This window comes from Gopherus flavomarginatus, chromosome 3 (genome assembly GCF_025201925.1).
Source record: "Gopherus flavomarginatus isolate rGopFla2 chromosome 3, rGopFla2.mat.asm, whole genome shotgun sequence".
NCBI lineage: Eukaryota > Metazoa > Chordata > Testudines > Testudinidae > Gopherus > Gopherus flavomarginatus.
This window is the reverse complement of record NC_066619.1, coordinates 25,004,825-25,031,158: the sequence shown is the minus strand read 5'-3', so window position 1 is coordinate 25,031,158 and position 26,334 is coordinate 25,004,825. Positions and strand designations below refer to the sequence as shown.

General features: G+C 46.2%; 2 protein-coding genes across 3 annotated transcripts in view; one reads left to right on the top strand and one right to left on the bottom strand.

The window, feature by feature from the left end:
* SLC45A2 (solute carrier family 45 member 2) overlaps positions 1 to 10,977 on the top strand; it is a 41,082-nt gene extending 30,105 nt beyond the window's left edge. Inside the window, exon 7 of one of the 2 annotated variants that reach the window (XM_050943793.1) lies at positions 7,176 to 10,977. In XM_050943793.1, coding sequence (XP_050799750.1) covers positions 7,176 to 7,403 — 228 coding nt within the window. In that variant the 3' untranslated portion in view covers positions 7,404 to 10,977. Of the gene's footprint in view, positions 1 to 564; positions 778 to 7,175 lie in introns of those variants that run through there. The other variant, XM_050943794.1, reaches the window with a different exon arrangement.
* A 10,583-nt stretch (positions 10,978 to 21,560) lies between these two features.
* Positions 21,561 to 23,819, bottom strand: RXFP3 (relaxin family peptide receptor 3). The gene has a single exon (XM_050943745.1). It carries the CDS (start codon positions 22,815 to 22,817, stop codon positions 21,561 to 21,563), a length of 1,257 nt encoding a protein of 418 aa, XP_050799702.1. The 5' UTR covers positions 22,818 to 23,819.
* Between the last annotated feature and the right edge of the window lie 2,515 nt (positions 23,820 to 26,334).

The window sequence follows — 26,334 nt, the reverse complement described above, 5'->3', positions numbered from 1 at the left end:
GCGTAAGAAAAAGTTATTTACTTGTTCCCATAATATAAGAACTAGGGGCCACCAAATGAAATTAATGGGCAGCAGGTTTAAAACAAATAAAAGGAAGTTCTTCACACAGCGCACAGTCAACTTGTGGAACTCCTTACCTGAGGAGTTTGTGAAGGCTAGGATTATAACAGGGTTTAAAAGAGAGCTAGATAAATTCATGGAGGTTAAGTCCAATAATGGCTATTAACCAGGATGGGTAAGGAATGGTGTCCCTAGCCTCTGTTTGTCAGAGGGTGGAGATGGATGGCAGGAGAGAGATCACTTGATCATTACCAGTTAGGTTCACTCCTTCCGGGACACCTAGCATTGGCCACTGTTGGAAGACAGGGTACTGGGCTGGATGGACCTTTGGTCTGACTCATTCTTGTGTTCTTAAGCTTTCTAATGACTCAGACTTACTAAAACTACAGTCTAGTCTTTCAAAGCAAGTTTCTTCTCACACTTCCTTCCAGCAAGATGGCTGACCTGCTCCTTGATCAGGATCTCCCACAAAACCCAAAGTGCTTGGTTCCTTTGTCTTCTTAGGTGACAGCTCACTTGAGGATCTCTCCCCCGCTCCTCTTTTATAGTCCAGTGAACCTTTGAAATGGATTCTTCTGAAGGTTACCCCTTCCCCCCAAAATAAAGTTCATTCAAGCTGTGAGGAAGGAGGCATGGAGTCTGGTGGCTAAGGAAATTCCGTGTTGGTTTTTTCCCCTGATGGTGTTTGCTATAATGAAAATTAATCTGTTTCTGCCCACTCTACTGCAAATAAATGGTCACTTGACATGTGATTGTCAATCGACTCTGATGACAGCTGGCTGGAGGTGTTATCTTGTCTTTTGTCTGGGAGAAACCTGTTTATACACTCCCCAGACTTATCTTGTAAACACATTTTAGTCTCACATTTTCTTCATGTTTGTATGGTCTTTTGAGCATTTATTGTCCATATCCTACCCAAGAATATTAATGATCAGTGTGTTACTGGTTTTCCAGTGATACCTTACCTGATACATATCAGGTACAGTTTATGACATTAATGAGTTGGGGTACGCTGAACTGGTCACACCAGCTGAAACTCTGTACCAGATATCACGGAATCCATTGCTCTCTGGCATTGGGATGCTTTTAGGTACAGTGTCCACACACAGCTCCTTGCAGGATTGGATCTGAAGAGCTTGTCCACCCATGACAGTCTTTCTGATATAAGGTAGGGTGTGAACTTAGAGTGGAATAGCTGTTCCAGAATAACTCCATGTGTAGACAAGTCCTAAATGACTTACCTGAGGCCACATAGGTAGTGGAAATATAACCTACAAGCTGTAGGGCCATCTTCTGCTTTAACCACTAGACTACAGTTCCTCATGAGCAGGAGGGGGAAACATTCAGCATTCTGAGAAAGGCATTTTTTTATCATCACGTGTTGTTTTTTAAACCCAGGTGTGGTACATATTTGAACAGTGTTTAGCACAAAGGGGCTCCAGTCTCTGATTGGGGCTCCCAGAACTGCTATCATACCAATCAATAATCATATAGAACATAAATAATCGGTTTTACAAGCTAGGTCTGTGCACGGCTTTGTTCCTGCAAGCAAGACTGAGGGCCAGATCTTCATCTTGTATAAATCAGTGAAGCTCTATTTACTTCAGTGGAGCTGGGCCAGTGTACACTAGCTGAGGATGCAAGTGAGTCCCTAAAGTATATAACCAAAACATGTAAGGAAATGTAAGTAGCTTAGTTAACTAAAAGTATTATACAAATGATTTGTTAAATGGAATTTTATGCACTTCAGCATTAAATTATCTGAATAAAAGAAATAAGGTATTTGTTATGCTAAAATACCTGTCCCCTGACAAACCCCTGGAACTCCCATGCCTATCCAACCGCTGCCTGTCTCCTGACTGCCTCCCCAAATCCCTGACCCATCTAACCCCCCCTTCTCCCTGCCCCTGTCTGCCCCCCTAAACCTCCACCCCATCCAACCCCCCCTGCTCCCTGTCCCTTGACTCTCCCCTCCCAGAGCCCCCTATCCCTTCTCCAACCCCCCAGCCACTTACTGTGCCACTCAGACCAGCACTTCTGGCTCCACGCAGCGCTAGACACTCTGCTGCATACAGAGTCCCATGCCTATCCAACTGCTGTTGTTTAGAGTTGTTGAGAGACTCTGAAACATGAAAGATGAATAAGAATTTGAAAGACTTGATCTTTAGAAAAGTTTTCAATATAGGTTGGAACTGGAAACTTTGGGGAGATGAATAAATGAAATGCGAGCAAAGCGAATTATAATACAGTATATGTGGCTGCAAGCAATGTGTGGCTAGATTGAGTCAGTGAGAGTCCAGCAACTATAAGAGCAAGTGAAACTGCAACCTGACACTTGAAAGATGACTTTCAGAAAGCTCTTATTCCAATGAATCCTTGGAGGATATTTTTAATGTGGTGGAACATTTCCCAGAATTGACTTTTAATTTTGCCAGTTAATTTTTCTGTTCTTGGCAGCACAGATCAGTTATCACGAAGTATTTTAGAAAGACTTAATAAGGGATGGGGATGAACCACAAAGCTATGATCTATGATTCTATAAATTGGGGGGAGGAGAGGAAAGGGAAACTGAACCCAAAGTTTCAGGTTAGTCCATTATGGTGATAGGAATGAGATGCATAATGCAAATCTGGCTCTGGGCAGGTTCAGGGATGCTGGATTCAGACCCATCTGTCACTGGATGTAACTGAGTTAAAAGTTGTGCAAGTGGAAATGTGTAGTTCATATTTAATAAGCCAGTGTCCTCAAAGAGATAATCAGAAGAGAACCAGTTGCTTCTGCTTTGATGCCTGCTTCTTGATTAACTCTGTTGGATGGTTTGGTTTCACCAGTTCTGACACTAACAAAGTTAGTTTTAATCTCAAAACTTCTAAAATATGAAAGATAGAGTAACGAAAAAGCATCTCATAGTTGGCTGTATTTGTTCAAAAACTGATGTACTTGTCTTTGGAACCGTAGGCACATCATGGGAATAAGCACTGCCCAGTAAAACATTCACCATTTCAATAAAAACTATAATTTGAGTCCAGAATCCCCCAGATGACTTGCTTTTTGCATGACGTAGTCAAAAATAAATGTGGTTGGATCATGTTATTCAAGAAAGGCATAGAACAAAGAGCAGACCTTTTTAATCAATGGGCTTTCTATGAAAACGGAACTGCACCAGGATGTAAACTATTGGCCTCTCAGTTCCTCTTGCATATTGAGCACAAAGCTCACTTGTTCCCTGTTATTTGAGTATGGTTATCTGTAGCTGATATGGAAGACACATGTAGTGCTGAGAGTCAGAGCCCCTAACTTTAGATGGGAATGAGGAGGAGGTGGTGATGCCCACCCTATAACCCAGTGGTTCGAGCACTAGAGAATAATTCCCTTTGGCCCAATGACTATTTAAGTATTTATCCACAGTCATTGGGCTGGAACGCAAGCAATTGAGGGAATGATTGTGTAGCCTGGTGGTTAGGACACCTTTGTAGGAGACCCTGGGTCTAGTCCCTCTACTCCAATCACTATTTAATTCAAAGTGGAGAGGAGAGACTGAGGCAGTCGCACTTTAGACTATCCCAGAACTCACTGGTTTGAGCATGCTCCTGAGAGGTGAGAGACCCGCTGTGCTCCAATCCTCTTTTTCCCCTCTGACAGAGGTGGCGGATTGAACTGGGTCTTCCACATTCCAGGCCAGTGCTCTATAAAGTTATATGGTGCCCCCCCTTCACCCACTCCCTCAATTTTGAATGGGATCTGATCTGGTAGGCATGCTCAGAGGCCGCCGACAGGATTGGGCCCTGCTTCTCGCTTAGGTGGCCAAATGTGCCCTTCTTCCCCTGGTCTGTGAATTGCTCTAGAGCGTAGGTGGGAGATAGGCATCTGGGCATTTAGCATGGGGCAGCAGTGCACATGTCCAAAACGTAGTATCTAGGGAACTTTGGCAGTGGAAAGTTATGCACCAAATGAGCGTAGGCACTTACAGGGATAGGCGGCAACCAAGTGGGATGCAGGGGGCGGCTCTACACAACCAGCAAAGCAAGCACCTGCTTGGGGCAACCATTTGCAGGGGCGGCAGGGATCCAGCATGGGAGCTGAGCACCAACAGGGGGCTCTGGAGCTGTAGTTCCTTGGTTAGCTTTCTGCCTATAGAGCCAGCCTTAGAGCAGGGAAAGAACTACATTTCCCAGCATTCCCTTGGCCACTACCAACTGGAAAGGAAGGAGGGGCCCCTCATGCGGCAGCATGCTGTGAGTGGAGAGTTGCACTGGGAATGGTAGGGAAACCATATTTTAACATTCAAAAAACAAGACACTCCACGGGGAGGGAAGCTCCACTCTGCCACCGTCCACTCCCTCCGACTGACCCCCACAGAATCCCCAACCCATCCAACACGCCCTCCCCCCCGCTTCTTGTCCCCTGATCACCCCTCCCAGGACCCCTGCCCCTAACTGCCCCCCAGGACCCCACCCCTATCTAAGCCTCCCTTCTCCTTGTCCCCAATGGCCCCCTCCTGAGACCCCCCCAACTTCCTCCCTAGGACCCCACCCCTACCTGTCCCCTGACAAACCCCTGGGACTCCCATGCTTATCCAACCACTGCCTGTCACCTGACTGCGCCCGAACCCCTGACCCATCTAACCCCCCCTTCTCCTTGCCCCTGTCTGCCCCCCTGAACCTCCACCCCATCCAACCCCCCCTGTTCCCTGTCCCTTGACTGTCCCCTCCCGGAACCCCCTACCCCTTCTCCAACCCCCCAGCCCACTTACCGTGCCACTCAGACCAGCATGTCTGGCTCCATGCAGCACCAGACACTCTGCTGCCTACATGCTGCCTTGCTCCCCTGCAGAACCTGCAGCCCCCCCCACACACACACACACCCAGCACCTGCCTTCCAGATTTGAACACCTCAAAATTCAGGAGTGCTCAAGCTCCGTTTGGGCGGCTGTTACTTCATTTCTCCCAAATCAAATATACTGATCCACTGTAACTTGCTGTAGAAAAAGTAGGATAAAATTGAGCAAGAAATGCTTCCCAGTGGTTATTAGGACTAGAACTGCTGTTTTCAACAGCCATTGCCTTTTGTTTGTTTGTTTGTTTGTTTAAAAGGAAGACAGTGATACTGCAGTGGCAAATTCCCCATAGAAAGAAAGCGTGGGAGCAAAAGAATAATAAAGGCACCTCAACTTTTCCTCATTTATGTAGGACAGTCTTATAATATGCATCCAGATATCCTCGAATCACACAAGCTGAAAATTGTTCCACTTTACTGCAGCTCTGTAGCCATATGGGAACCAATCCTGTCTGTTTTGTGCACATCCAAAATTCCTCCTGAATGACCCGCCCTGGGAGCGAGTTATCAGTGACCCAGGGCTGCTGCGGAAGGCGGGTGCAGGTGGGGCAGGGAGAGCCCAGGGCTGGGGTGGCAAGAGGTGTGGGGGGGCACTGGTGGGGGGGGAAGGGGAGAGCCCAGCGCTGGGGCGGCAGAAGGGTTGGGGGGGGGCGAGCCCTGGGCTGGGATGGAAAGCAGCCAAATTTTTTTTTTGCTTAGGGCGGCAAAAAACCTAGAGCTAGCCCTGGTGGGAGGGCCAAGTCACCTCTACAGTGGGAATAGGCTGAAGAGTGTTGTGGGGAAACTGAGCGCACGTCCAGACTAACCCGCGGCATCGGCGGGTTAACATCGATTGCTCGGGGATCGATATATCGCGTCTAGTCTGGACGCGATGTATCGATCCCCGAGCGCGCTTACATCGATTCCGGAACTCCATCAACCCGAACGGAGTTCCGGAATCGACACGGAGAGCCGCGGACATCGATGCCGCGCCGTCCAGACGGGTGAGTACCTCGATTTTAGAAATTCGACTTCAGCTACGTTATTCCCGTAGCTGAAGTTGCGTATCTAAAATCGATTTTAATACCTAGTCTGGACGTGGCCTGAGTCTGACCCTCCCCACAAGAGGGCTCTCCAGGATGATGAGTTATGTAGCAATTTCCCACAGTTCTTTTTTAAAATTGAGTCTGAGTAGCATTTTGAAATACAATATGAAAAGCACTTAAAGAAATCAACAAGCATACTTAACAGCACAGGGCGTTGTGTTCCCTGAGCTGGCTGCCTACCCGCCACAAAGCACTGAAACTCTCCTTATCTCTTGCTCTTTGATCTCGCAGTGAGCGCTTACCACAAATCCTCTCCGTTTGGGAGTCTGCAAGAGGGGCAAAGTGAATCTATAAATTATCATTTAATTTTAGTTTCACAAAGAGAAGCAGAACAATTCATTCACGATGCAGTCCACACATAAGAATTAAGACAAATCTTGTGTTTTGCTACTTAGAAATAAATGGATTATATGGTTTTGAACCAGCTGTTTGACCCGGATACCTCACCTGGTGCAAGTAAGGCTGTTGTTTTGACACTGGAACTTTTAAATAGGTTGGAGCCTAGTCTAGATATCCCTCTCTCCCATATGTTTACTGTGACCGCTGCGATCAGCCCAGGAAGCAGGGCAGTCTTGGTGCGGAGTGTGGTCTTCTACTGTGGAATTCTCTTCCTGGCTTGCTTTGCCAGAGGCTGAATCTGCTGACCTTCAAGTCATGCTGCAATGTGCATTTTCCCCCTAGGCTGAGCGTGGCTATAAAGGAAGATGTGTTGGGAGAGGGTAATGGAGAGTTTGTCATTTTTTGTAAGGACTATATCTGAATGATTGTTTTCATTCTGTAGCTACTACACATGCATCCAGAGCATGAGACTAGCACATCTTAGACACCAGAAGACTAAAGAGGGAGCAAGCAAGCCAGCATCCATTGCTGGCAGCAGCTATCTCATGATCTGGCAATAGCTGCATGTAGTACAATAGTTTCCCTTCAGAACACTGTAGTCTGGTGGTTAGAGCGCTGATGTGAGACTCAAGACATAGGTTCTATTCCTGAATTTGCTGCTGGGTGACCTTACAGAAATCATTTTGCTGCTCTGTGCCTCAGTTTCCCCACCTGTAAAATGGGGAGAATGACAGTGACTGCCTTTGTAAAGCATTTTGAAATCTACTGATGAAAAATTCTATACAAGAGCTAGGTATTATTATGTATTAATCAGTTGTCTCATTTGACTGGGTTTCATTTTATGCTTGTTTGCAGAGTCAAAAGGAGCAGAATGGAGGAGAAGGTGAGGCCCCTGGAAGAGGGAAGGGAATTGACTGCGCGGCTCTCACTTGCATGGTGCAGCTGGCACAGATCGTTGTTGGAGTGGGTCTGGGGTTCTTGGTCAGTGCTGCGGGCAGTGTAATCGTGGTTGTGATTTGTGCATCTGCTGTGGCATTAACAGGCTGTTGCTTTGTTGCTTGTTTTGTTCGGTATGTAGAATAGAACAGTGCATAAATGAAGGAAGAAATCCCCATGGGAACATTGTCATTCTTGATCTGTATCCATTGGGTGCAGTGTCTACACTGATATTTTTATAGCATGCTCTTGTTTCATTGGCTGGAATGGTTACAATTCCAGGGCATTATTTCTCCACAGAGTGGAAATACGTGGTAAAATTGGTGGCCTCACTTCTCAGGCTGTAAGATCTCTCCATGACTTTCCTTCCTCTGCCCCAATTTTGTGTTAGCATGTAAGCCACTTTCATACAGGGCAGTGTAATGCTCTTGATCATTAGTGGTAATGCTCATCATTAGCCAAGCTGGAGAGGAGAAGAGATGAAATGTGTGGCAAAAAGAATGTATCCAGTAAGAGTGAAAGCTGGGGTTACTGATCCCAAACTCCAAGGAGGTACTTTTAAGATGGGGGTTCTTAACCTAGGGTCGTGGTCCCAAGGAGGTGTCAAGGAGTCACCCCCAGTGCTCAGTTTGTTTCAGGCTGAGCCCCGGCAGGTCTGGGCTTGGCAGTTCATAGCCCCAGCACCTCTAGGCTTGTCACATCAGTTATGAAAGTAAAAAAATTGCTTGAGCTCCAGCACCTAATTGCTTGAGCCCCAGGACCTTCATTAGAGATTAAGCACTGGTCACAACCGCTGTGTTCTTCCAGTATTGCCAAAGGGGTTCCGGCTAGATAAGAAGCAGGCATAGTATGGAAAATTGGATCCTGGTGTGGAAAAGTTGAGAAGTCCTGCTTTACGGTATATCCCACTACTGGACAGCTTTATGTAGTATATTGTGCTTATATAAATGTGAAAGAAAAACAGAACAAGATTTTCAAACATGGATGCCTAGAGACGAGCTCCTAAGTCCGTATTGAGGCACCTCAATAGGGAGTCGGTGGGAAGCTATTGGGAGTTGAGCACCTTTGAAAATCTAGTCCCTTGTTTAAATGTCTAAAATTAGGCACTCATTTTTAAAAAATCTTGGCCAAAATTTCTAAAATTTGTGAGCCACCTAAAATGTTCGAGTTATATAGTACTTACCTTAACCGAATGAATTCAGACCTGTTTGCTCTCCTCTTTTGCACATCAGAATCTAACTTGATCAAATTCTTGTTTTGCTTCTTTCACAGCATTCAACAGAATATTATTGTAACTTAATTCAGTTCCACAAAGCATTACCATGAATTGTTCTATATCCACACGTCAAACCAATATATGAAATCCTCTAGGCAAACCAGTCTACTTTTATTTGAGTACAGAGCTTGCATCTTTATTTTCATTAAAACACCAGAATTTGTTACAGGGAGCTTCTGAATCATTCCATCCAGATTCAAGTCAGTTTCAAATTAGACCATAAAAGCTTAAGATTAAAGATATCTGAATGAGCTTTAGAGACCTGATTCTGTATTCCTGACTAACTGGAGTCAAGTTTGGGATACTTAAGAAATACTGGACCAGACCTGTTATTAAGTTGTATTCCTGGCTAAAATGTATCCAAAAGGAGTATTGAGCTGCTTGCTTCCGAAGTGCAGCATTTGTTTTTAAAATGAAGTGTCTTTATTTGTGGTGTGCATCTCAGCCACTGAGAAGGTAGTGTAGGACCTGTCCTTGGAGCAGAAGACTGTCTAGAATGGCATGCGGGCAGCTGACTGAGTGGGACTTCGATACCTTGGAAAGGGAAGGCTATACAGGGAGCTGGCCAGAGGGCTGAGACATGAAGAGGGAGAGCTGCGAGTCCTGGAGAGCAAGGGGTGGGGGAGGCGGTGTGAACAACAGTTGGAAGAGGGGCATCGGACCTGAGTGGAGCTAATTCCCGGATCTAGCTGCTAGGAGGCACCCAACAGTAAGCCCTTCGAGGTCAATTATCAAACATGTTTCCTTGCCGACATTTGGGACTTCAGTGAAGACTCATACTGGGGAATTCCAGTCTCAATCCTTGGGCATCTTCATGGTGTACCTTCCCACCCCCCCCCCAACATTATTCTCATCCCTCCTGGCAGCACAGCTTATGACAACACCCCCAACTGCATTGCTGCCCATTAACCTCTCTCCCTTTTTACCTCTGCTGTGTGACTATGGAGAGAGAACACCAGTGGAATCAGGCTGGGTGGCTTGTCAGCTCTGCAGCATGTTCTCCCCCCTTCCACCTGATCTTGCTGAAGTCCATTTACCAATGCTGTGTTGCATTTGTGCTCCCATAGTCAGAGATGAGACAGAAATTAAAACACATCCTCTACTTCTTTAAGACTCCAGAGTAATATTCCCGCTTAAGTGTTTCCTACACAAAAGGGCATCCACCCAAAAATACAAATATCCTGATTAGAAAAATGGAAAAATTCCAGGTGTATGCATTGTGTGGAAAAACACCTTTTAAATGGTACCAAAACCAATCTTAAATATTACAGATCCTAAGCAGGAAACCAAGGTTCACTTCAGCACTTTGAAAATGTTACAGATATTGAACATGTTCACTGTTGTACCATTCATTTCAAGGGTTCCACCAATTCTGCCTTTTTAATTTTATTTCAATGAATGGACCAAACTATAAATAGTATCAGTTACTGCATTTAATAGCAGACTGATGGGTGCTTTTAACTGAATAACATGGGCTATGAGGTCAAGAAGACATTGAGCTTGATACTGGTCATCCAGTTTTACCCCAATATAAGTAGGCTCCATTATATCAAGACCTGATGTAGAGTATAACCAAATAGAGAGAGAGAGAGAGAGAGAGTAGGCATGTATGAGTGTGTAGGCAGGCACCCTTTCCAGGTGTTTGTCTAACCCAATTGTTCTCAACCCATGACCTGTGGGCTGCTTGTGGCCCACTCATCACACAGCTGTGGCCCATGTGACATCCTCAGCGCCATACAGGAAGAATATGTATTTACACATGGGAGAATTCTGTGCCACTGTGCATGTGCAGAATTCATGTCTGGTGGAGAATTTTTTTTCCGCAGAAAATACATTCTACCTGAGAAATGCTGCAGTTCTGCCTTTCACCCACCAGAGGCTGTTGTGGCACCAGAACAGCTAGCAGCTGGCTACATTTGTCAGAGCACCCTGCCCATTGAGCCAGGTTAGAACAGACAGAGTGGGGCACACGGGGCTGCTGGGGGCTCACAGACAGGGGTTCAGAATGGCTAGCTGACGGGACAGACTAGGGATTGGGCTCAGGAGCTAGTGGAGCAACAGCATTGAGTCAGGGGCTGAATGGGAGGGGTGCTGCAGGGTCACATGGGGCAAGAGGGAGGGGGCTCCAGGGACACATGGGGAAGAGGGGTAGATGTGCCCAACTGAATGGGGGAGGCTCCACAATTCCTTAACAATCCCCCCCCCGCCTCAAACAAAACCCTGTTCCATACTTCTCCCACCTACCCTCTAGATTCACTTCCAGGCTCCTTTCCTCTCCCTCAGCTCCTCTGTTACTTCAACTCCCCCAAGCCTTTGCACTGCTTCTGAGGAATGCAAGAAATACATTTCTGTATTGCAGTTTAAATGAATTACTCAAAGTTCTGTACTAATATGCCTAGTAATGAATCTATTTGTCATAAAAACATTTTGTTTTCTGTATTGTTACAGACATTTGCTGACAGGTATTTTGAAATAAATTACCAAAATAATTGAAGCTGGCATGATTGTATTTTGTTATTTTGACAAATAAAATATGCAGAATTTTAAAATATTCTGGGCATAATTGTTGGTTTTTTGGTGCAGAATTTTTATTTTTTTGCACAGAATTCCCCCAGGAATAATATATTGTGTGGCTGCATATGCAGCCCATAATGGTGAATAAGCTGAGAACCACTGGTCTAACCTGTTACTAGAAACCTCCAATGATGGAAATTCCATGATCTCTGTTGACAACCTATTTCAGTACTTAATTATTCTTAGAAAGTTTTTCTTCACATCTAACCTAAATCTCCTGTGCTGCAGATTAAGTCCATTACTTCTTGTCCTACCTTCAGTGGACATGGAGAACAATTGATCATCATCCTCTTTATAGCAACTCTTTTCATATTTGAAGGCTGTCATCAGGTCCCTCCCCCATCCCTCAGTCTTCTTTTCTCAAAGCTATACATGCCCAGTTCTTTTTAAATTTGCCTTCACAGTCATGTTATCTAAGCCCTTTATAATTTTTGTTGCTCTCCTCTGGACTCTTTAATTTGTCCACAGCTTTCCTGAAGTGTGGCACCCAAAACTGGACACACTACTACAGCTGAGGTCTTGCCAGGGCCAGCTAGTGTGAGACAATAACCTCTCAGGTCTTAGATACTACTCTCCTGTTACTACATCCCGGAATGGTATTTGCCTTTTTTGCAACTGTAAAATATTGACACTCATTCAATTTGTGATCCACTATAGCCTCCAGATCTTCTTCAGTAGTTCTATCACCTAAGCCAGTTATTCCCCACTTTGCCTACCTGATTTTTTTCTTCCCAGATGAAATACTTTGTTGAATGTTATTGTTGATTTCAGACCAGTTCTTCATATAGCACTTTTTATCCGTAGATCTCAAAGCACTTTGCCGAGGTCGGTATCATTATCGCCATTTTTCAGATGGAGAAACTGAGGCATAGAAAGGGGAAAGGAGTTACCCAAGGTCCCCCCTGCAGGCCAGTGGCAGAGCTAGGAATAGAACCCAGGGCTCCTGAGTTCCAGTGCTTTGCTTGTTCCATTGGAATACAGTGCATTCTGTGATGAGTAACTACCCCAGCCTTAATGGAAATAGCGATGGCCTAAATGAATCAGAGCTGAAAACAAGGGTTAGCCTTGTTCACTTTCCAGGCTGACACTTTTTCTTTTTTCTTTCTCTCAGGAAATACAATTTTATTTCCTGTTTCACAGACTAGCATGGGACTTGAATAAAAAAAATGCAATAAGGATATTTATTTGCTTGCTTAGAAGTGCTTTACAATATTAGTAATATCATGCTCATTATCCCAATTTGCATCCTATTTTTCATAATCCCATCTGGGTTCCCTTGAAAACAAGCCACTCAAGCAGCTTGTGTGAAATGCTTTCTTCTTGATTAAACATGCAGCTCAGGAAGCAAACAGAAAGTCTCAACTTTGGCAACGCTTGCAGAAAAAGCACACTATCTCCCCAGCATTGATCCCTTCAGTCTTGTCAAAAGATGCTGGGGAAACAGTGGTTGTCAAGAGGAGACCTAGGGAGGGTATGCTTGCTATTCCTGAGCTATTGTAGATGGCTAGCTCAGTGGAGGAAAAGGATGATGGCCTTTGCTGTAAAACCACTTTGAGTGGCCTTTCTCAGTTTAAAGCTATCAAATATCACACACTTCTTTTCTCTTAAGTTTCTGGAAATTTTTATTTCACAGAACCTAACTGGTGCTTCTATGTTTATCCATGGAGCAAAAATTTTGAAACACTCCTCCCAGCCTAAACTATTAAACTTTTCTTAATGCTGCAGCTCGCTACAATGTAACCAGTATTGTACTGCACTTTTTAGTTATTTTTATATGGATCTCCCTATTTTTTTCTTTAGGAGAATTAAATCCTCCCCCATATATTAACATCTCCCTTGTGTATTAACTATATTGGGTCTACTCCCTTGTAAAACAAGTTAACAACTATGAAGAAAGACACAGGTCTGCTCCCTGTGTGTATTCAGAGTAATCAATGCTGACTGTAGTGGGAAAAATAAATGCTTACTGCTTTCCACTTTTGTTAGCCTGGCAGAACTGACTTTGTCACTTTCAAGACAGGAGATCTTGTCTAAAAATTACCTTTTTGTGGGCACGATTATATGTGAGCACAAGATTGTGCCTCTACAATGGGAGGCTGGGCTGTGGCTGTCTTAAAAATCAGGTGAATTCCTCCCACTCCAAAGCCTGAATGCTTGGTTGGTCTCCAGTGTCCAGTGAGACAATACTTCTTAAGAATGTTGCGAATAGCTTCCCTTTTCATCTTCTAACTTGAAAAGTGTCCCACTCCCTTTTGTCTAATTCTGAAGGTTCATTATAAAAATACATCATCCTAGTCAAGAAAACCATGTGCCCCTTTCTGGTTTTAGAGTTCTTTGGCTAGCATCTCATGGTATAAAGCTGCAAATATGCTCAGAAAAATCTCTTCATATGTCTGAGGCTTAAAAGCCCAGTCACAAAGAGGAATTTTTGAGTTATCAGACACCAGAGATTTTAAAATAGTGCCTTTCCACTGGAAAGTAATAAACTAACCTTCCTGATTGGCAAGCTGTCTTTCCCTATTTAGTACCTGGTGCCTCTGTCCCTCTTTTTCACCTTCTATCCCCAAGTTAGCTTAAGATATTTTCCTGATATTTTCCCTGGGTAGCAGCTACCTATCACATTGGTCCTGAGTCTGCAATTGTTACCCTGGCAAAAGAAGTTGCTGGCTGAAGTTAGCATCGAGTACACAATAAGCTAAAAGTACTTCTAGCAACTGAATGTTACTGGCAGGGCCGGCTCCAGGGGTTTTGCCACCCCAAGCAGCCAAAAAAAAAAAAAAAAAGAAAAGCTGCGATCGCGATCTGCAGCAATTCTGTGGGAGGTCCTTCGCTCTGAGCAGGAGTGAGGGACCCTCCGCCGAATTGCCGCTGAATACTTGAAAGTGCCGCCCCGCTCCGAAGTGGCCGCCCCAAGCACCTGCTTGATAAGCTGGTGCCTGGAGCCGGCCCTGGTTACTGGTAAAGAAGTAAGGCAGCAAGCTGCATGCAGGGAACCCCCTAAACCTGTGCAAAGGCTTGCTCAAGTCAATGCATTCCATGGGGGTGCAAGGGTCTGCATTGACTTCAGTGTGGTTGTACATGAGCACAGGACCTCACTGCAGAGTCAGGGCCTAAGTTTTGAATTTCAGAAAAACAGTCACAGTATTGCTAACCTCAAGCATTCAAAATTTTTGAATCAGGCCTCAAAATATCATGAGATTTGCTTAAAAATTTTTTTTTTTTAAAATAAATGTATTGTGGGTTCTTTTTGTCTTCTGCTTCCTCAGCCTTTAGGATGCTCTTGAGTCACATTTCATAATTTTCTTCACAACCATCAGGGCTAATTTTGTGTGTACATGTGTCTGAGATTCTCTTGACTCCAGGAGCTGGAGTTTTAAGAGAAACACCAAATAATGTGAGACTTGCCATAAAACCGCAAGAGTTGGCAACAATATGTTTAGAAAAGACACAATTGTTCCCAGGAGAAAGCACTTACAACTTTCGTAGTAGAACCACACTAATATCTGTAAAATGGGGTTAGACCTTTCCCTTTATGATTCCATATCATGCGTGCTCAAATTCCAAGATTTGTTTTTTCAGCTCTGAAAACTGAAACCTAGGATCCAAGAGTCTAACTAGGTTCTTTTCTTACACTTAATCACGTGCCATATAGGGGCAACAGGGAAAATTAGGGTCTTACTTAGAGTTGTGGAATCCCTATTGCCTTCAGATTAGGAACTCACGGACAGCTGTACAACCCACATCTCCATCACTGGGTTTGCATTGGTGTCACTGATTAGCGCTTACTAAACAATTTTCTTGATGATGCAGGAGGAGGAATATAATCCCTCTGACTTCCTCTTAGCCTTGCCAGATCTGTGGGCCCTTATGTGTGACTCCAGCTATGAGTCTGCTTCCATATCCAGTCTGAGAAATGTGTGCATATATGTACATGTATATGAATGTAAGAATCCAATTATTTTCTTACTTTGTATGTTCTAAGGAACATATCTTCCTGCAATCGAGACATTGGACAGTGGTTAGAGAAAAGCAACAAGATGTTCCATGCATTTTTACCAGTTTATGCTGAGCCAAAGAAGCTATTTAATCCACCATCCAGTCTTTTCTTGTAGAACTTGTTTTATCAGCCACCTCTGACACTTCGCGTGATGTAGAGAACTTTGACAATGGAATTTTCATTATAAACAGATTGTCAATAATCCCCTTGATCTGGATCAGTAACAAATTCTATCTGTAAGCTGGAGGGAAATATCTCTTAACAAAGCTTTAAATCTAAGGTCCCAATCCAGCAAGTGGTTCCTTGTGGATCAATTCTGCACCCATTTTAATTCAGTGGGGCCCTATGTGGCTGCACAGGGAGTGTCTGCACAGGGAATGTCTTGGCCTAAAGGAGACAATAATGATATAAGGAGTGGGGACCAGGGAACAACTAGATCTTTTCCTGCTGGAGAGAGTGCCAACACATACTTGTCTCTCTAATATCCTGGGACTGACACAGCTACAACGACAGTGCATACAACACATACTAGAAGGGCTGGTCTACACTACGGGGGAAAATTGATCTTAGATACGCAGCTTCGCTACGTGAATAACGTAGCTGAAGTCAAAGTATCTAAGATCGAATTACTCACTGTCCTCACGCCGTGGGATCAATGTCCGCGGCTCCCCCTGTCGATTCCGCAATTCCGTTCCGGTTGGTGGAGTTACGGAATCGATATAAGCGCATTCTGGGATCGATATATCGCGCCTAGATGAGACGCGATATATCAATCCGCGAGCAATCAATTGCTACCCGCCGATACGGCGGGTAGTGAAGACGTAGCCGGAGAAAGTTAAGTAATGTCACTACTGGAGAAATACTTCAAAGGGAAGTAGGATATAAAATCTAAGGTCCTGGTTGCATTAAACATTTGGCTAGTTATACGCGGCCAGACTATTTAGGTGTTTAAAGATGCAGATATGTGCCTAGTGAGATTTCCATAAGCACCTAGGCGACCATTAAAATCAATAGGAGTTATGCACCTAGGCATAAGAATGGCCATGCTGGGTCAGACCAATGGTCCATCTAGCTCAGTATCCTGTCTTCTGATAATGGCTAATGCTTCAGGGAGAATAAACAGAGCAGGCAATCACTGAGTGATCCATCCCTGTCCTCCACTCCCAGCTTCTGGCAAACAGATGCTATGGACGCTCACAACATACGGTTACGTTCCTGACTATCTTGGCTGAGTCATTAATGGACCTATCCTCCAGGAATGTTCTTAATACTTTTTTGAACCCAGTTATAGTTTTGGCCTTCACAACATTACCTGCCAATGAGTTACACAGGTTGCCTGTGCGCTGTGTGAAGTACTTCCTTTTTTTGGTTTTAAACCTGCTGCCTATTAATTTCATTGCATGACCCCATTTTTGTATTATGTAAAGGAGTAAATAACCTCCTTATTCACACCAGTCAAGATTTTATCGATCTCTTTCATAGCCCCTCCTAGTCATCTCTTCTCCAAGCTGAAAAGTCCCAGTCTTTTTAACCTTTTCTCATGCAGACGCTGTTCCAGATCCCTAATCATTTTGTGTTGTCCTTCTCTGTACCTTTTCCAATTGTAATGCATCTTTTTTGAGATGGAGTGACCAGAACTGCGCACACTATTCCAGGTGTGGATAGGATATACCATGGACTTGCCTAGAGGCACTATGATATTTACTGTCTTACTATCTATCCCTTTCCTAACAGTTCCTAACATTCTGTTAGCTTTTTGACTGCTGTTGCACACAAAGCTACGTGAACATTTTACTTTGAGTCACAAGAGGATTTTTGTTATAAATCCCGACATGGGCATTTGGAGGAAACCAGTCAGCTTGGCATTCATGCAATGTATTTGAAGAATGTTGCGCAAACAACCTAAGAAATAGCCCAAAGCTGCTGAAGTTGTGTTCCTGCCCTCAGCCCCCTATCATGGAAGTTAGAGATGGAAGGACCCTCCTGAATCCAGTCCCTTTCTCTATCCATGCAGGATGATTTCCTACACATTCTAAAGTTCTAGTGATTGGACTCTTGGCACTTTCCTTGGGTGACAGCTCACTGCTCTGAACAAAAAACAAGATTGTTTGAGCAGCTTCTACTCCATACTAGCTGTTTCATTCACTTACAATAGCTGTAGATTACCAGGTCCCCACTCAGTCATCTCAGGGTCTTTGGAGCTTCCCTCATCAATTTGTTCTTCCAAAATTTTTTTGTTGTTTTCTGAACATTGTGCTATGTCTCTATTGCCATGCTCAGGATGATAAGGATACCACCAAAAAGGTCCCAGCTGTCTTGAGACAGAATAATGGTGCTTTGGTTCAAATGATTGACCCAGTTGCAGCCTGATCACAGGAGCAAGTCTTCATTCTACGCTGGACTTCATAGGCAGGTACAGCATGGGGCAAAATCCTGAAGGACTCTGTACCTCCCTGCGTAAAATTCCCTTTGAAGTCAATGCAAGGTTTTCCTGGACAAAAACTGAAGGCCTCATGCACTAATCTGTGTCCATAATGGAGGAAAATTGCCCCCCCCCAATGCCATTTTATGGAATACCCTCACTCCCCTCCCCACCAACCTCAGTCTGACAGGAGTGAATTTCAGAGGGAATGTTTGCTGTAGGCTGAGCCCAAAGATGAACCACAAACACCTGGGTCCTGGAATAAACTGCCATGCAGTGTGTGGGGTATCCAATTTACAACTGTGTTATTTAGCTCAAGTTAATAACTAACAGCAGCTTGAGTTACAACAGGAGCAAAACCTCTAGTCTAGAAGAATCCATAGAGAGAAGGAAATTCTACCACTGTAATCTGCTCCTTCCCTTCCTTCCCACCCCCACAATACCCCTCTGTGAACTCCTCCAGCACTTCCAGCTTCATGGAGTTGTAGAGGTCAGAGCAGGGGCAGAAGGGGGCTCCTCCAGATTCTCGCCTCCAAACACACAGCAGAAAGAAATGCAATTTAATACTGCCTGACCTGGTGCTTTAGTCTTCCCAGCCTCCCTCCCAGCCCTGTGGAACTCCTTTCTCTGGGTTCCAAGGGCTGCTGTGTAGGAGCAGCACCTGGAAGCACAGATCCTCCAAGAGCTGGTGTGGGGCCAAGCATAGAATGGAGACAACATCTGCACCGTCTTCTGTGGATCTCCTGAGATCAGTGTGGATCTCACGGTCATGCTAAAGGAGTGGACCCCTCCATGCAGCAGAGGGACAAACTGGTCCCCCTCGATGAACAGATAAGTAGGAGACTCCACAAGCTGAAACTCCTGGAAATGGTCTTGTCCCTGTCATCCTGGCCACCCATCACTCTCACATGGGTTAGTATGTATTAATTGTGACAAGAGGAATGTAATGACCTCTTGTGGCACATCTTATATACAGAGCCCAATGGAGGGAAGCATCTTCGGAGATCTAAAATCCACAGCAGCAGATATGAACAAAAATGGACTCATGGAAATGCTGCCAAGTACCTCTATATTCACATTTGTCTGTATTTGGGGGGAAAAAAAACAACAGATGAGTCTCATTTTATGGTAACACTTTTTCTATTCCAGCAGTGTCTCTGGAGGATATTAAACAGAAACGATCAGAAGTAAACATTTTGAAATCAGCAGGTCCAGATAACTTGCATCCAAAAGTTTTAAGAGCACTGCTGAGGAGCTTGCTATGCTGTTAAAGTTGATTTTCAATAAGTCTGGGATCCCTGGGGAAATTCTAGAAGACACAGGACAGGTAATGTTGTGCCAATTTTTAAAAAGGTAAATGGGATAAGCCAGGTAATTATAGGGCTGTCAGCTTGATATTGATCCTGGGCAAGATAATGGGGCAGCTGGTTGGGGACTTGACTAATAACAAATTAAAGAAGGGTAAAGTAATTAATGCAAATCAACAGGGGTTTATGGAAAATAGATTGTGTCAAACTAACCTGATATCTTTTTTTTAGCCCTATGCTAGTTAACATTTGTATCAATTACCAGGAAGAAAACATAAAATGACTGATAAAGTTTGCAGATGACACACAATGTGGGGGAATGGTCAGTAATGAAGAGGACAGGTCACTGATACAGAGTGATCAGGACTGCTTGGTAAATTGGCTGCAAGCAATGTGGTTTAATATTGTTAAGTGTAAATATATACATTTAGGAACAAAGAATGTAGGTCATACTTACAGGATTGGGGACTCTATCCTGGCAAGCAGTGACTCTGAAAAAGATTTTGGAGTCAGGGTGGATAATCAGCTGACCACGACTTCCCAGTGTGACTGTGGACAAAAAAGCTAATGCGATCCTGGGATGAATAAACAGGGGAAGCTTGAGTAGGAGCAGAGAGGCTATTTTACCTTTGTATTTGGCACTGTTGTGACCACTGCTGGAATATTGTGTGCAGTTCTGGTACCCACAATACAAGAAATATATTGATAAATGGGAGAGGATTCAGAGAAGCACCACAAGAATGATTAAAGGATTAGAAAACATGCCTTACAGCAGTGGTTCTCAACCAGGGGTATGTGGGTACACAATGGTCTTCCAGGGGGTACATCAATTCATCCAGATATTTGCTAGTTTTACAATAGACTATATAAAAAGCACCAGTGCAGTACAAACTAAAAGTATCATACAATGACTTGTTTATAGTGCTCTGCATACTATACACTGAAATGTGAGAATATTTATATTCCAATTGATGTATTTTGTAATTCTATGGTAAAAATGAGAAAGTAAACAATTATTCAGTAACAGTGTGCTGTGACACCTACGTCTGATTTTCTAAGCAAGCAGTTTTTAAGTGAAACTTGGGATATGTAAGACAAATCAGACTCCTGAAAGGGGTACAGTAGTTTGGACAGGTTGAGAACCACTGCCTTAGAGTGATAGGCTCAAACAGCTCAATCTATTTAGCTTAACAGAGATGATAAAGCCAGCTTGGTTGGCTGCATCCTATACGTACCTACCTGGGGAACAATTGGATAATTGGCTCTTCAATGTAGCAGAGAAAGTTATAACACAATCCGAGGGCTGGAAATTTTGAAGCTAGACAAATTCAAACTGGAAATATGGTGTAAATTTGTAACAGTGCGGTTAATTAACCATTGGAACAATTTATCAGGGCTCATGGCTGATTCTTCATCGGTGACAATCTTAAAATCAAGATTAGCTGTTTCTCTAAAAGATGTGTTCTAGGAATGATTTTGGGGAAGTTCTATGGCCTGTGTTCTACAAGAGGTCAGACTAGATGGTCACAATGGTGCCTTCGGGTCTTGGGCTCTGAATAGTCAGCCTCTTTAAAATTGGCAGTGCAGTGGTTTAATTCCTTCTAAGCAATGGTCAGTTACAGATACAGAACCCCATTAACCACAAATGATCTACAACAGTGGCTGATGGCAGGACATAACATTTCACCGCTAGGGCAAAGTTTATAGTTACAGGTAATAAAATAGAAAAAGCCCCTTCCCCTTTTCAGCAGCGCCCAGCTCCCAAACATCAGTGACTCCTGTTCTTGTTTATCAGTGAGAATCATTTTTGCTTTGGCAACAGGCTAAGTGCTGCAGTGAACACCCCACGAACAGCCTTCTCTTTGGAGCTGTAGTTGCTTGCATTTACAGTGAGTTATGCTTGGCGCCCCAGTTCAGTGCTGGGAGAGGACAAAAGAAGCCAGGTTCCCTGCAACCTGGGCTCTGAGGTGGCAGGTAGAAAGTCCTGGCTTGCTTCCCACACATCTCAGCCACCTCCTCTGCAGCTGGGAGATTCACTGAGGAGGCAAGGGACATCCAGACGGTGTCTGGACATGGCATCGCTCCAGCTGCAGTCTCACCACTCAGTGCTCCCGCAATCTCCTCATACAAAGTCTGCAAGCGTCCTCCACTTCCCAGCCATCCTCATCCCCCATTTAGTCCCCCTGGCTCCTCCACACACAGTAGCCTGGCCACATGGAGCCTCAGTCTCCATATGCACCCCCAAGGCTGGGCCTCTTGGCAAAGCTGAGGGGAGAGCTGCAGTTTCATCTCCCATGGACCCTCCCTTCCCCCAACTTCTCCTAGAGCCAGGACACTCCCAGGAGCCCTCCCCTCCAGACACCATGGGGTCAGTTCCCAGAGCCCATCCCCCACAGCCTCCCTCTCCACCACTGGAACGGGCCCCAGAGCCCATCCTCCCAGCACCATTGGGACGGTCCCCAGAGCCCATGCCCCACAGACCCTTCCATCCCTACCAGGGCCAGAACAGTCTCCAGAGCCCATCCCCACTCCATCTCCCACAGCCCATGCCCCACAGACCCTTCCATCCCTACCAGGGCCAGAACAGTCTCCAGAGCCCATCCCCCCTCCATCTCCCACAGACACCCCTTCCACCGCCCCCAGGGCTGGGCCACTCCCTGGAGCCCATCCCCGTGGGCATTGCCCCCAGCCAGCCTCCCCCTCCATCGCTCCCAGGCCCCCCTGCGGCTCAGCAGCGCTGCTCGTCCCAGCGGCCGCTGCAGACCACCACGCCGGGCGGGTAGTAGAGGAGCTCGGGCTGGGGGGCGGCGGCGGGGGGCAGCGGGCTGGCGGGCACCAGGGCGCGCAGCGCCTGCTCCTCGGGCTCGGGCTTGGTGGTGGCGGTGAAGGGGCGCGTGGCGGTGAGCGAGGGCGAGGCCAGGCGCCAGAGCAGGCGGCGCAGGGCGGCGCGGAACTCGCGGCGCAGCAGGCAGTAGAGCAGCGGGTTGAGGCAGCTGTTGCAGTGCGCCAGGCACACGCTGACGGGGAAGAGGTAGGCCTGCGAGAGGAAGTACTGCGGGCTGAAGTGCACCACGTTGAGCTTGACCAGGATGCCCCAGGCGGTGAGCGCCTGGTTGGGCAGCCAGCAGAGGAAGAAGGAGAGCACCACCACCGTCACCGAGCGGGTCACCTTGGCCCGCCGCTTGGGCCCGCCGCAGGCCCGGCCCACGTGGCGCTCGCCCAGGAAGCGCAGCAGCAGCAGGTAGCAGAGGCTGATGACCGCCAGCGGCACCAGGAAGCCCAGCAGCACCTTCTGGGCCTGGTAGAGGCCCAGCCAGAACTGGGCGCTGTTGCCCCGGCCCTCGGGGAACTTGACCAGGCAGAGCTCCTCGTTGAAGACGGTGGCGGTGGTGGAGAAGATGGCGTGGGGCAGGGAGGCCAGCATGGCCGCGCCCCAGATGAGGAGGCAGAGCCACTTGGCCGAGCAGCAGCCGGCGCTGCCCTGCCGGCTGCTCAGCGCCGAGGCCACGGAGTGGTAGCGGGCCACGCTCATGGCGGTGAGGAAGAAGACGCTGGCGTACATGTTCATGGCCGTCACGTAGGAGACGATCTTGCACATGGCCTTGCCGAAGAGCCAGGTGAAGTCCAGGGCGTTCTCCACCGCCCAGAAGGGCAGCGTCAGCACGAACTGGAAGTCGGTGAGCGCCAGGCTGGTCACGAAGAGGTCGATGGAGGATTTCTTCCAGCCCTGCTTGCTCTTCATCAGGTAGAGCACCAGCAGGTTGCCCACCAGCCCCAGGGCGCACACCACCGAGTAGACGCTGGAGATGACGATGCGCAGGACGGCGGAGCTGTCCCCCTGCAGCCCGTCGGCTCGCTCCAGGTTGATGCTCCTGAAGAGCTCCTGCAGGGACTCGTTGGTCCCGTTGCCGAAGTGCCCGGCCAGGGAGGCTCCCTCCATGCTGACGGCGAGCGAGCAGTAACTGGGCTCACACGGGGCGTCCATCCCATGGCAAGGGGGGGGGGCTGGAGGGAGCGGGTCTCTCTCCTCTTCTCCCGCCCAGAGGCTGCGATCATGAGCTACGCTCCGGTGGCTGGCACGGGTCCCCCTCGCCCGCAAAGCACATGCTCAGCACGTAGTCCAGCCCGGGATGCAGCAGCTCAGCCAGCCACGAAGCCCAGCGCGGCGGCTGCCGCTTCAGGTGCCCAGCACAGGCAGGGAGGCGCTGGCAGGCGGCGCGCCCCTTCCCGTGCCCGCCGTGGGGCACATCAGGCTGAGCTGAACGAGCCCAGACCCCCAGGGAGCGGCCGGCGCCGCCCCAGCCGGCTGGGAGACTCCAGCCCCGCCGGGCTGCGGTGGCACAAGGAGCCGCCTCTCGCTGCTCCCTGTCCTGGAGGCGCCCACCTGTGCTCCGCTGCCGCTGCCTCTCTAGGAGCGTCTGTGCTCCCAGCGCTCACTGCCTCCTCCCGTCGGCTCGCCCGGCTTATATTCACCTTCTGCCCCGCTTGAGCGGGCTGAGGTGCGTGCGCAGCGGCCGGAGCTCTCCGAGGTTCTTACAGGGGCCAGCCCCGGCCGTGGTCAGTGCCCGCTCTCTCCACCTGCCTGCCGGCCAGCGGCACATCAGCGGCCGCTGAGCTCTGCGAGCCCCCGAACGAAGGCGTGAACAGCTCCCACTCCCCCGTGGCGCGCGTCTCCCCCCAAGCGCCCTTTCCGCTCACCGTCCCGGAGAATCCCCGCCCGGCCTTGGCTTTCCCCAGCGCTGGAATTTCGTACGTTGGAATTAGCTGCATTTAATGAGTATCTGAGATCCAGAAGAAAAAGATCATGTGAAATGCAGCCCCTCCCCACTTTAAAAAGCCCTTCACTTCTATCTCTCACGCTTTAAAACGCACCGATCTTTTCTATTTATCCTGAAGTAGAACATGTCATGTGAAGTGGAAACCAACCCACCCTTCCGTTCTCTACACAGAATGTATAGGTATAGTGAAATGTATCTTAGTCTAAGGAAACTGGTAAGCTGCCCCTCCTATGCGCACCAAAACTTTTTTAAAATCTATAGTCCAGTTGCAAGTTTGCATTTAGTTTAAACAAGCACAGACCTTGTTTATCGTTCAACTTGTCTGTGCCACATACTGATGTACATCCCTATTCTTTGTTTTCTTGTGTAACTAATTCTGTTCCTAATGGGGTGCAATATTTATTTCCAGTATTATTTTGTTTACATGATACTTTACACCCATCGAAGACTTTTCAATCTACCAGAGTCCATAAATTCTTGTGGGTTTAGACAAGGCAGTTAAATGAAAAGCTTTGCAAATGTTTTGGATTATTAACAAAACCAACCTATCATTATCAAGTGTTCCCATAACGTGTGGATTCTTTGGAAGGATGTGGTATTACACTTTGCTTAGCTACAGAATGAATCTAAAATTATTTGATCTTTCTTCCCCTCTTCCATTTTTTTGCCAGCAAGCAATACAACTCAAAAACGTCTCAGAATTATTTTTCTGTAATGAAAAGTAAATATGTTAAAACCACAGATTAATATTAAATGACTAAAAATCTTTCTCTCCTTAAAATAAAGGTTGAACATAGTGTTAATCCTTATCTCTTAATTTAAAATGAGTTATAAGAAAACAATAAAGATGAACATTAGACACTAGGTCCTTGTAAGGTGGAAAGAATGCAGTAGAGGATTACTAAGGGAAACTAGACAGGGTAGGTGGTCCTGGTTTTGGGTCCTATTGTTCTCCGTCTGAAGTCTATCTGATATTTGCTGTTGACTTCAAAAAGCGCAGATCCTTTGATAGAAAATCCTTATGAATACTTTAACATTGGCCACTAGAGGGCTCTGGGGTTTCAGGGGAAAATGATGCATAACAAAATATGGGTTTAGAGAAAATCAGCAGCCACAGACAACTCTTCTTACAGACACTGAGTTGACAAGAAGTTTACCTTTGACCAGAGCCCTTGAACTGAATAAAACTCTCACTTCCATGTTTCATTGTTGTAGTCCCTGAGAGGGTGGGAAAAAGTTTAAGAGGAAGTAGCATCTGATGTCATGCTTGAGCAACCTTCCCTTTTTATGTCAAATTTTCTCCCTACAAGACACAAATCAAACTACATCTCCCTCCCTTACTGCTAGCACTGCAGTTTCCCCCGGTATTGGAAACCCAGCTCTGTTCTTTCTGGTTCGTATGTCATCAGGAACAAGAAAAGATTCTGGAAAATAACTAAGCTGGCCATTTTGTTTGTGAACTCATATTGCACATAAGGCAGAATAAAATACTGCATGTTCTGTTGTAGGGAACATTGTCTCTGTTCTTGAGGTAGTAAAATATGTTTTCGTCAACAAACTAGGCAAAAGATACTTTGAAAGTGAGTGAGTGGAGGGCAAGGAAGAGGGGTTAGGAACCAGGTCTGAAAATGTTCAGTTATTTTTTTGACCATCATCCATTCTAAATCAAACATCTGAAGAGCACAAGAGCAACTTAAACAAGTCAAGTATTATCCCCATCGTCTGTTAACTGATCTGATTTACTTTTCTACACAGACATTTCTGTACCTTCTTACACTATGCCCCTTAGCCATGGAATATCTCCCTAACTGAAGCATACTTAAGACCCACTTCTGTGCTGGTATCTGTAAAAAAAACCCCAAAACCAGCCAATAAATAAAGGTTCAAGAGGCATATAAGGCTAACTGGCAGTGCTTTTAGAATCTTATTTTAAAAGTTTACAAGTGGGCATATGTGTATAAAATAGTATAGATTGTGTCTCTGGCCACCTTTGGTGTACTGCCTGTCTTCTTAGGCTCTGACCCTGTATGCTCTTGAGTTGAAGAATAGGGGCCTTAGAATGCAAATTCTTGAGGGAGACTGACTGTGTGTTCATCTATGTACAGTGCCTAAAATAATGTGCTGGGCACAACTATGATGAAAATACTCTATAATAAGATGCATTGGTATATGTTTCCCATCATTTAGGAACATCGGATTTCCACGAACAGATTATGCAAATGATGCATCCAATTTTCTATCCGTCTAGGCTGATTGGTGAGACTGATATGGACAGTCAGACATAGTGGTCGGAGCAGGAGTCAGGCTAAGTCAGGTACTAGGAGGTCAGAGTCCAAGATAGGCCAGTAGGCACAGTCAAGAGGCAGGTGGGGTCAGGCTACTTATAGGTCACAGTCCAAGGTAGACCAGAGGCAAACTGAGAGTTAGAGGTCAGGAGACAGGCAGTGACAGATTACCAGGAGATTGAGGTTGGGCGCCAGGTTACAGACAGTAATCAAATAGCGAAGTTGAGGACAAACCAGGGTTGGAAGCTAGAATCTATGGTCTGTAGCAAGCAAGGTCTGGAGAACAGATGGGCAAGTAGTCTGTGTTGTTGCTCAGACAGCTCCTCTTCACGGCTTCCTGGTTTAAGTACTGGTACCAGCCAAACAGTGGGCTACGAGGGGCTGCCACTGAGGTCCTGTGGGCTGGTACTTACTGCCAAGCCCAACCTCACAAGATCCT